Source organism: Lacerta agilis, chromosome 2 (genome assembly GCF_009819535.1).
Source record: "Lacerta agilis isolate rLacAgi1 chromosome 2, rLacAgi1.pri, whole genome shotgun sequence".
Taxonomy (NCBI): domain Eukaryota; kingdom Metazoa; phylum Chordata; class Lepidosauria; order Squamata; family Lacertidae; genus Lacerta; species Lacerta agilis.
Window position 1 is genome coordinate 33,524,109 of NC_046313.1, and position 12,139 is coordinate 33,536,247.

The window sequence follows — 12,139 nt, forward strand, 5'->3', positions numbered from 1 at the left end:
CAAGGCTGATGAAGCCACTGCTTGTATGAAAATGGCATAATAGAATTAGAAGGGCAAAGTAGCGCAGAGCGGAAATGGTTTGGGAAAAGTTTAATCTCATTACGGGAAGAGATAGCTGAAGATCTTACAGATGGATCTTCTTCATAATTATAGCATCAGGAGTTCCTGCAACCCTTTAGCTATCTTGCTAGTGCTTCTAAAGAATTCACTGAAGCATATAATTGCAACAAAGAATTTATTAGGTTCGTCCTCCACTTTCCGTCCATGAACATTTAAAAGTCTCAGGTGTCTACACGTTATTTTCTGTGACTTGCTCATGTCTTTAGCGACTTCAGAATGGTTTTTACCTTCAGCGTAGGAATGGAGAGTGAATGGAGCTTGAATCCCACCTCCAAATCCTTTGTCAAACCTCCACCCATTTCCTTCATCACACCCCGCAATGATCTAAATTGGGCACAATCCAGTCAAAGTTCACCACTCCCTTGAAAGACCTTGACTAAAGCTCTCTTCTGTGTGCCCCAACCCAGGGGCAGAGGAAGGGGGATGCAGTGGGGTGGGCCGCCCCAGGTGTAACCACTGAGGAGGGTGACAAATGCCGGGTAGCATGCAGTGCGGGGCCTGCAGTGCTCCCGAGCCACGCGTCTCTCCTGGGAATGACATGGTGGCTTGGGCACCCGGAGGCTCTGCACTGCTCCAAACGCTCTGCCCGCCACCTCCCCCCCCCAGCTGTAGGGCGGCTGAGTGGGAGGAGGCAGGCAGACTCCTCGGAGGCCCCATGGAGCGTCCTGCCCCAGCTTGCCCTGCCCCGTGGGCAGCTGGCCCCACCCCTGAGTGCAGGGCATGCATGCCACCCCAGGTGCTCGATTGGCTTGCTCCGCCGCTGCCCCAACCCTCTGAGGTGGTGGCACTCACCTGTCTGTCGTGTCCTCCCCAGGGAGCCTTGCCCAGGTCCCCACCTTGATGGGTTTGGGTGCCATGAAATGACATTTTAATTTTATTTCCCCAGGCCTCCTAATCATTTGAACCTGCTTTAAAATGGTTGTGCTGGTTTATTATTATTATTATTGTATTATTGAAACTTATTCTTCTTAACTTAAGCTGCTCTGGGATGTCGCTTGGTATAAATTACTCACTCAAGCAAACCATCAAACAGATAAAGTAACCAACAGTTCTTTTGCAGCTCATGATAAGCAATTGCAAAGGCAGTTTTGCCCACATACTCTGGGGTTCATTTCTCCCAGTAACGTGATCCTCCATATGCCAACGAAACAAAACAAAACAAAACAAAACACTTATTGGTGGTGTTGCTCATGGAAGCACGTTGCTCAAAATAGCCATGTGCCTCTTCTTCACAAGGGGAAGCACCACATGGAAAGAAAGAGGGTAGGCCAGGAGAACTCGTGCAGAGACACCCCGTGTGGATACAGAGATTTAATGCATTTATTTTACCAGTGGAGCAACTGGGGCACTGCCTGTCTACCCTCAACCAGCCCCTCAGCTGCCCAGCTTCTAATTTACAACAGCCAGTCCTTTGGGTGGCACTGCCTGTCAGTTTCCTCCCCCTTAGTCTCAGATTTGATTCTTTGTAGAACTCAGCAGGGAGGAGGATGGGAACAAGGCTAGAATGAGTTGGCTCTGCTTGTCATTGGCTGTGGTGACACCTGCTGCTGGTCCTCCTGCCTTCCACCCTACCAGTCCCAATTGGCATCAGCCACTTTATTTTTTTTTTTATAAAAATTTATTGGCATTTTTCTATAACAACATATACCCACACCCACACCTACAATTAAACAAATGCAAAACACATAGAACAAATACAAACAGTGTCAAGTTTTCTTATTGCATCTTTCTAGGAAAAAAAAAAAAAAATTCTATTTCCGTATCTTGACTATTGACTTCCCCTGTCTTTTCACCTTCGAGTTTATATCCTAAGTCTATTTTATAACCATTTCTCCTGACAAAAAAAAAGAAGTTAAATTCAGTTGTGTAATTACAATCAATTATATCTTCAACATTTTACTAAAAATACATCACTACATCTTGATCTCAATCCTCTTATTCCATAAACATAATCCACTTAGATTTACTTTACTTATACTCCACCTCACTGATCTTCACAGCTTATTCGATCAAATCTATCTCTTCTATCCTTAAGATTGCTGCTAATAACATGATAACTTGAAATATCTCCTTTCATGTTCAAATAAAAAATATAACAGAAAATTGTTGACAGTATTCACCCTCCGATTTCAGTTTACCATATCAGGCTACCTTAAGTATTACTTAATGCTTCACCCCACACCCCCTCTGTCCATTATTCTTCTCCTGGTGGTTTCAACACTAAACTTCCATGTAGCTTCCCTCTCCAAACGTCCACAGATCCAGGCACAGTCCAAACCTCTCCTTGCCACGAGTTCAGAGGTATCCATCTCATCATCTCTCAGCTTCTTCGGTTCTTTGTAACATTCCTTTTCTTCTTGTAAATACCTTAATTCTCTGTCCCTGGCCCCCGAGCTCACACCTCGGGGACTGGATATAAAAAATCTTGACGTCGCCTTGGGGCTGCCACCCCCAGAAAGCGAATTTCTTCTCCGAAGTAGCTCACTCATCAGCCCTCTCAGCTCCTTGGCAAGGGATTCTTCCAAAGTGTCAAAAGTTTTAAAAGCCTCCTCTGTGGGCAATTGGTTCCATTTCAGACCCCCACACAAGACTTTGACTTTTCTACAAAGCAATTCCACCTTCAAGGCAGTGAGTCTCTGTTCATCCGTTAATCCAGAGTTCAATACCAGTTCAAGGACAAAACCCAGCATACTGGCAGAGGAGGAGGAAGTGGGTGTCATATTTCTACTCCCCTCTTTGTTCGTCGCCATTTTCCTGAGCTGGAGCGCAAATACCGCAACTTTAAATGGAGATATTTTCCTCTAATTAGCTTCCCGAAAGAAAAGTTTGCCAGTCTCATGTGTCAATTTTAAATACATTATAGCCAGTTCTGTAGCAGCAATCACTCAGATTGGTTAGATTCTTGAGCTCGAAGGGAGGGAGGCAGGCTGCCCTTCTCCTTCCCCCCGGATCGTCCCAAAAGCACGATTTCACTCAAATTCTTTACTCACGACCACCGGGTTCCTTTAGCTCCATTCTTCACAGGTAGAACTTAGACGCTCACCGCGGGCTCTGTCGCCGCATTTGCATCCCGGTTGGGGCATGTCCCCGAAGCCCGGCTCCGGTTGTCCCTTCACCCCCACTCCCCCTTTACAGGGGGGCAGGGGAAGGGTTCGGAGCCTCCGCGGGCGCAGCCGGGGAGCCCAGGGTGCGGGACGCTCTTCCCGCACCCCAACCGGAGCCGCGCGCTGCGGTAGCGCGGCTCCTAACCCCCGGGATGGACAAGGCGCTTCGGACACTTTAATGTATTTTACAAAATGACAGGAACATGCTAAAGGATAAGAGACAAGCCCAATCCCAAATTTACCAATTTCAACTCCTATGACTGTCTAAATTAAGAATTTTTTTAAAAAAAGGTTTTTAGCTCCACCCCCCGGTTTCCTGGGCTAATTCAAATCTTTTCATACAAAGGCAACAATATCTCTGAATAAAGAATATTGTTAAGTGGAAGAATGAATCTGCAACATGTTCAAAGACTATAGTTTGCTATCTGCCATGTTCATTAAAATTATATGCAAATTGTTAATTAGTGACTACTGAAAGATGCAAATGAGTAGACACTATCTGGGTCACGTGTCCATTCAACTGTTGTCCTCTTAAATGACACAGGTTGTTGGTACTGGACTAATTGCGGGACTTTCAGCCAACAGGTTAAAATGCCAAGCAAAGGGTTGGTAGACCATTAAATCCCATGTCAAAGAACTGAAGGGTTAAACAAGTAACTGAGATAGCTTTAAAATATCATGGTTGCCAAAGAGGCCTGAAATATCTGAGTTTTCTCTTTGCAGCTCTTCATTGGGTTTGGTTTCCCCTATGAGGGCCCCGCCCCCTTGGAAGCAATAGCCAATGGGTGTGTTTTCCTGCAGGCTCGTTTCAACCCACCCCACAGTTCACTCAATCATGAATTCTTCAGAGGGAAGCCTACATCGAGAGAGGTAAGCTTGCTCTTAAATTATGCAGTGAAGATCTTAGACCTGAGCCTAATTGATCTGGGTATTTCTAAAGCAGGGATGTGCAGCCTGTGGCCCTCCAGATGTTGCTAGACAGGTCAGGGATGATGGGAGTTGTAGTCCAGCAGTAATGTCCAGAGAGCCACGAGTTCACCATCCCTTATATACTTGCAGCTTCATCACCACTCTACTGGTGGGGTAGGAGAGCTGGAAAAATTTCACATCCGGCAAGCACTGTGCCCCTTGGGTTTCAGATAGTACATGGGTTGACGAGTCTAAAAAGCCCGGGACACAAATTTTCACAGCCCTCTAGCAGCTATGATGGCTCATGTACTAGAAGTATAGTATTTAGCATTAACTCTGGAAGTGTATACTCAATTCTGAATAAACTAAACCCCCTAGAGCAAAATATACACCAGAAGGCTTAGTTTGGTCAGAATTGAGTATACACTTCCATACATACCGTACATTACTTCTGGCAAATGAGCCACCATAGCTGCTAGAGGGCTGTGAAAATTTGTGTCCCGGGCTTTTTAGACATGTCTGCCCATGTACTATCTGAAACCAAAGGGAAACATTGCTTGCCAGATGTGAAATATATTGGCATTATTTTCAGCTCTCGTACCCCACTATAAATGTACCAGCCTTTCAGAGAACCAGTGTGTTCTAGGGGGTGGGATTATCGCCTTTGATTTGGGACAGGAGTAAGTACATTGGGTGGAATTCAACATAGTGCTAAGTCCCCTTGAGTGCTTCCATCAGTGTGAAGATTTCACCATGGTCAACAAAACATTATCTCCACCTCTCCCCCCCCCCTCCAGCTCATGCCCCCTAAATCTGTTCTAAGATTTTCTCCAACCCTCTGGGGTAGATTTGGGGAGTGTGTAGGGCATGTGCATCAGGGGGAAAAGATGGGAGGAGGTTCCTGTTACCCAAGAAATCCTTGCACTGGTGGGATGTAGTACTTCATAATGCCTGTTGTTCTCTTCCAGCCTCAGTTCCCTCATTTGCAAAAGTATTAGAGGGGGAACCTGTACAGGTGAGCTGTTGTGAAAATGAAGGAGAGCTGCTTCAAATGTCACTTTGCTATGATAAAATTATAATAAGAAAAAGTGCATACCTTGTAATATGTATATAAGTGCATGAGGAGGGAAGGGTGAGGCAGTTAGCCACATTATGTACAGGGATTAGAGAAGATGGTTGTACCTGAATTAGTACATGTCTGAAAATGAATATTTCTTCCATGACTTAAAGAAGTTCGTACTATATATAAGCTTCACTCAGTTTCCTTTATTTCCTTATTGCTATTTCTGATCCTCACGCTTTGCTTTGTTTTCTGAAATGCTTGCAGTCACAGTGCCCCCTGCAGGAAGTATTATGTTTCCTTTCTGTATTTTTAGGTTCCCTCCCAGCATCCCTATGCAGAGGATTTTATAGGGAAACCCCATGTGTGGACAGTGGACTACAATAATTCAGAGGAATTTGAAGCTGCTATCAAAGTCATTATGAGGACCAAGGTAATTCCCAGCCAAGCCTCCTGAAACATTATTAGTCATAGGAATTGAGCCTTTTATTTCAATATTTTGCCAAAAAAATACCCCAGTGGGTGGATTCAACAAGAACAATGGCAGGTTGAGAATGAGTGTGGATTTGCAGTACATCTCAGGAAAATAAAGAAAAACATGCATAGCTGTCAACTTTTCCCTTTTCTTGCGAGGAGTCCTATTCGGAATAAAGGAATTTCCCTTTAAAAAAGGGAACAGTTGACAGCTATGAAAACCTGACCTATTTCAGGTGTATTCTATCCCTGCCCCTACAAACTGTAGGACAGGAAGTCAGGCCATCTGGATTAGAAGGTGTTAATAAGTGAGTGGGCTGTGTTTTGCTTTTTCTTTCTTAACTTCTCCTCAAAGTTTCATTTTTTTTAAATGTCACTTTCAGCAAACACAGTTAAAAATAAAAACCTGGCATTTAGAATCTCAAGACATGGGAGTGTCTCTCTCACGTGACTCCCAAAACACTCTTGGGTGTTTCATGACTGTTTCCAACTTTATTTTATGATGTATATAGAGGTGGGGGAGAAATTTGATTCAGTTCACATTTAAAGGCAAGTTTACTTGAACTGCACTTTCTGAAGCAATATGAGCACCAAGACCTGTCCTTTAAAATTTTAACTTCTCTGAATTTTGCAATGGAGTTTCTCAGCCTATCCATATACAAAAACCTATACAGTGGCACCTCGGGTTACATACGCTTCAGGTTACAGACTCTGCTAACCCAGAAATAACGCTTCAGGTTAAGAATTTTGCTTCAGGTTAAGAACAGAAATTGTGCTCTGGTGGCACAGTGGCAGCGGGAGGCCCCATTAGCTAAAGTGGTGCTTCAGGTTAAGAACAGTTTCAGGTTAAGAACGGACCTCCGGAACAAATTAAGTACGTAACCAGAGGTACCACTGTATACTGTGGGAAAGTGTGCACAAAATTGCACATATTCATGAAAATAACATGCAAGTATGCATTACATTAGGGAAAATTGCACTGCAAAAAAATGTGTCTGTTAGGCAAAATTGCATACAAACATGTATATATTCAGATAAATTTGCAAAAAAAAATATGATGGCTTTTCATTAAGACTTAAAAAAAACATGGGAGAATTGAAGACTGGAAAAAAATGAGAAATGGAGACAAAGCAGAACTGACAGATCCACCCATCCCTTTATGTACATAAACATAATGTAGGACAGGCACATACATTCAGCTATTTCATAGCAATGACCCACATATGGCAAACTCAATGCTGGCATTTCTGCTCCTGGTTTTACCAAGCACACATCTTTGCAGTTAAAAGCAAAACTAAACTTGCATTTGAAAGAAATACTTCTAAAGTGACTTTTGCAAGCATTCAAATACCAAATGAGACATTGCAGTTAATATCTGGCTACCACGAAAAACGGTTGCCACACATTTTGTTCTCATTCTCCCCTGTGGAATATAAAAAAATTCTTGCACTGCAGGGAGTTGGACTAGATGTCCCTCATGGTTCCTTCCAACTCTGCAATTCTATGAATACATTTCTATGAAATAAACAGATGGCCAGGCCTGCTGTCCGCACTGAGGTCTGCTCATGAGGGTGAAACACACATGTCATGAGTGACCCAAGGTTGCCTTTGCTAGTTGATACAGAAGAGGAAGGGGGAACCAGATTATATTCTGCTCTTTTTTAAAAAACTGTCACACCTTTGCCACTGTAACATCTAGTTTAGCCCTAAGATATGAGTTTTAAGATTGCATGTACAGAAAGAAGTAACATCAGCCACAGGCCTCAGCATTTATACATTTGTTTTCAGATAAATCTTTTCCAGCTTCTGGGCAATTTCTCAAAGATTGCTCCGCAGAGGCTCTCCTGTATCAGGAGATATTAACACAACTTGCCTGCTGTTCACTCCTACCATGCAAGTGCTATAAAAGCTCAGGATAATTTATCTTCTTTGATTTAATTATTCATCATTAGTATATTAGCAGTATTTGTATTAAGCCAGCCAACAATAAGAGGAAGAGCCTCAAGTGCTGCCTTTTAAATATGAGCATTGTAGACACACACACACACACACACACTTTAAAAAAAATAATGACTGGGAAGTAAGGAAAAGGACCTTCTGAAAAATGCAGCACCTGCTGTGTGATGCGGTTTCTCAAAGACTTTTAAAATGTATCTGTCATGAATATTTACTTCTCCCACAGCAGAAGCCTTTCAAGTTGTCCAGATCATTAAAGTCAATTCTCCTGGAGGGATAAAATGTGCTGATCTCCATTTTGCTCACAATTTGCTTTGGGTGGGGGAGATGGGTGTCTCTGTTGTTTCAAAAGACAATGCGCTGCAAAATGGTGCCTCTCTTAATACCCAAGTCTGACTCAGAAGGTTGGCAGGAATCAGGGAACTCAAATCAACTGAGTGACTATTAAAAGGGATATGTTTTTTTTAAGAACCAGTGATTGCTGCTTCACACATTACGTAGTAGCAACACCAAGCTTTCTCCAAGTGAACACAGGCCAGGAAGCTATCACCAGTCCCAGCTCCCCAATAAGCATACCTGGATCACCCAATCCACAGAGGTAGCTATATTAGTCTGTAGCAGAAGAAAACACAGAGAGTCTGGTGGCTTCTTAAAGACTACAGTGGTACCTTGGTTTACAACCATAATCCATTCCGGAGGTCCATTTGTAAACAAAAACAGACTGTAACCCAAGGCGTACTTTCGCCAATAGGGCCTCCCCCCTCCAAAAAAAAAAAAAAAAACCTGTTCGCAATCCCCCCCCAAAAAGGTTGTAATCCAAAAATAGGTTGCAAACCGGGACACGCACTTCCGGGTTTGACGTGTTTGTAATCCAAAACGTATGCAAACCAAGACATATGCAAACCAAGGTACCACTGTACTAGATTAATTTTTTCCATTACAGTTTCATAGACTGTAAAGGAAACAGCCACAATATATCTTTTCTTCCTTAAGGTCATAGAATCATAGAGTTGGAAGAGACCACAAGGGCCATCCAGTCCAACCCCCTGCCAAGCAGGAGGTGACACAAGACTCTTTTGTTTCTGTATGACATGGAGGTTTGCTACCTTGTTTAGACTGCTGGGCGTGAGAGATGGGGCCTTTTTGGTGGTGGCTCTGTCCTTGTGGAGTTCTGTTCCAGTTGAGATTCAAATCACCCTACCATCCCAAGTGAAAGTTAAAGACCTATCTGTTCTGAGACTTTTCTCCCCGCCCTTGCAAGTATACTATACTTCTGCTACTGTGTTTGGTGCCTCTAGTTTCATCAGATGTTGTGGTTTTATATTTTACATTAGTATGAAGTAAGTAACTTTGTGAAGTCTTGGCCCTGAAACAAATAAATTTATATCCTTCCCCTCCACCACCATTAAGTTCAATTAATCAAATTTAGACAGCTCAAACAAGCAACCAAGTAATCGGTAGCAATAACAACTCTCCAGCATCTGAGTAGTTGGTCTGATGTGAGGGGTGGGGGTTTCTGATCTCCATATCTCCAGAATTTTGAGAAATGCCCTCTGTACCCTGAGAAACATAACTATTCTCTGAGCATGTAAACAAGATAAAATAGGGTAAAACTTCATGTCCTTCCTTGCTGATGTAACGTGGTGGCCTTTATCATGACACAGCTTGCATTTTAGAACAGGGGCATCCAATATGGTGCCCCCAGATGTTGTTCATCTGATCCAGCCAGCATGGCCAGTGCTTAGGAATGATGGGGATTTTAGTCCAATGGCATTTGGAGGGTAGCACGCTGGCTAGCCCTGTCTTCAAGGAAGAACCCAATCTGAGAGGAAATGGGAGGTTTCTTAATGTATTTGAATGAAGAGGCAACAGCAGATAGCATGATTAAAAGCAGGTGGGGCACAAGCAGTCTCCTCACAAGCAGGCTCCATTGTCAGCCTTTTGCTATAGAAGCTGTGTATCTACTCTAAAACCACTTTGCTCCAACTGTGGGCCTATATTTGGTTCAAGTTCAAAATTGGTCCATAATGATGTAGGGCAAGATTTTCCTGTTGTTGGAGAACTGTATGAGATGAAACCCTCCAAAGGGGGTCAAGTTGGGTCAGGCCTCACATTTCAAAAGAACGCGGTCAGGAAGCTAAAATAAGACCTTCAGAGCCTTCTTTTCTTTAACAAGTGTTAAACAGATTGAACCGCTTTCAATGAAGAGCAAAAGAGTGGCAATGAGACCTCTCCCCACCCACGCAGTAGACACACTTCAAACGAAGGACCAAGTTAGGCGCTCATCTTCAAACTATGAATTCTGGTCTCTTATTGACTCGCTTTGAAAATCCAGAGTAATGTCGCTATATGAATCCTTGGGTTTTGTCATTCGTATAAATGACAGGCGCTATTTGTTCAAATCCTTGGTCTCAGACACAAAGGTGGGCCTGCATCAGCAAGAAATTAGGGTTGGAGGGGGAAATTGGTTTTGTCCACATTTCAGTCTGCACTTCTCAAACCAATATGCAAATTGACACATGATTATCCTTCAAAATTCACACTCCCCGGAATTTTGTAGTGCAGTTCTCCAAGCAAATGATGTTTACAAACATGCTTCTGCTAGGGGAAAGGGTGCAGAATAATCCTGGCTGTTGTGGCAATGCTGTGCCAGGTAGCAGGAGTCCTCTTCGGCTGATGAAGTGGAGGCCTCTGACAAGGAAGTCAAAGGGCACACAGGCCTTCCTCCAGACGTGTTGCTACTTGACAAACCTGCAGTGCCTGTGTCCCACCTAACCAGAGGATGTGGCACTGCCATCCTCAAACTCAGAGGACTCCATGGGGGACTCAGTGAGACCAGAGACTCCCCCACTCTGGGACAGTAAGAGACCAATGGAGAGAGCTGGGTTCCTTTCAGCAAAGCAGCACCTTCCAGTATGGGCGAGACTCACCATCAGGAGGCAGTTGTGCTACTGTCATATAGGGCTGAGGCTGAGGTTGTTCCCTGCTGAAGCAACAGAGGAGCTTTGTGTTTGCAGAGCACAGGCTGAGCCCCTGCATTCCATCTGAACCATTCTCCACCTATTCTTGGAAATTTGCACTAAAATACTGATGAATTTTCAAGGGAAGATATTTTATTTTTATTTTTAAGCAAATATGTGGAAATGTGAAGAACTGAAGACTGGAAAACGAGAAACAAAAATTAACATATTTGCCTAATCAGCAGACAGGTGGGTGGGCAAGGTCGCTCCACAAACAGCAGGGAGACCAAGAAGGGTGGGGTGCTGCTGCCCTCAATGACGGAACCAGAAGTGGTAGTGATCGCAGATGGGGTAGAAGCAAACAGAGTCAGGGGCTCCAGGTTCTAGTTTAACAGTTTCTGATGCCCACCGACAACAATGGAGTTTGGATCCACCCTTCATCTTAGTTTAAGATGTAAGAAAACTCTGATACCACAATGCAACTGAAATGTGTGGGAAAGTTTTGGGATGCAGGAGAGGATATATTGTCTAAGATATCCTATTCCAACTTGTGTTTACAAGTCCCAGAAATTAGCAGAGTTTTCATTCCCCTTTTAAACACACACACGCAGCAGATAGCTTGCTCAGGTTTGTTAAAACCTTGTAATAAATGTCCTGGTATTTTCCCCTTTAATTCCTCTCAAAATAAGACAATACACAGTCTTCTATAAAAGCATAAAACATTTACTCACGAGAAATTGTCTGTTCACAATTGGATCCCAGAGGCAGGCTTAAACTTAGTAAAAGTAACATTTACTCAGGAGACTGTTCCATAAGGGAAAAACAGTCCCTTTGTGTTCTCTTGGCTGGAAGCCAAGAGACCCTCATAGCGATGTTGTTCTTTTGAGAACGACGTCCAAAAGAGAGAGAGGAAGATGGAGTATGGTCCCTGTGGTTTTGTGTTAACCTGCCCAGGTGAGACCACACCCATCTCCTGTTATACAGAGGAAGTCATCCCAGCCCAGGGGAAAAAAGCAAGTTCCGACTGGCTGGCCTAGAGTTCCCTTTCTATGTCCACTCTAGCAATGTTGTGTTTGACTGCTCCTGCGTTTTACATCCCACAAAATGAGCAGTGAAACTGAGAGAAAATTGTTGGCTGGCGTACCCCCTCAGCCCTGTCCTACCCTCAGTTCCCATTCTGGAATGCATCTTCGTAGGCTACTTCCTCAACACATTAGAGCTGCTTTCAAAAATATGTTCTGTAAACCACCCGGAAAGCGGTAGAGAATACAAAGTGATTTGCAGCCACTTTGCTCCTTTTTATTTTTAAAGGGCTGGGATATTAGAGATGCTGTCAAGGCAATTAGGCCTAAAAACTGGCCTACCTTAAAAGCTTGAAAGCCTTATTATAGTCTTTTTGCTGTTGGATTCCCCTGATATTTTGTCTTTGAAACACTGCTCTGCTGCAGCAGGAAATGTACAAAGAAAAAAAAAACAACAGCGAGGTTGAGGAGGAGACTGGGTGGCTTAAAATGGACATTCTCAACAGGCAGTCTATGTCCTGAAGTTTTCTTCCC

General features: G+C 43.6%; 1 protein-coding gene across 1 annotated transcript in view; it reads left to right on the plus strand.

Moving 5' to 3' along the window:
• Positions 1–12,139, plus strand: part of MGAT5B (alpha-1,6-mannosylglycoprotein 6-beta-N-acetylglucosaminyltransferase B) — a 164,299-nt gene that overhangs the window by 135,178 nt on the left and 16,982 nt on the right. The window contains 2 exon segments of the mRNA XM_033139432.1: positions 3,948–4,094; positions 5,510–5,626. Coding sequence (XP_032995323.1) covers positions 3,948–4,094; positions 5,510–5,626 — 264 coding nt within the window.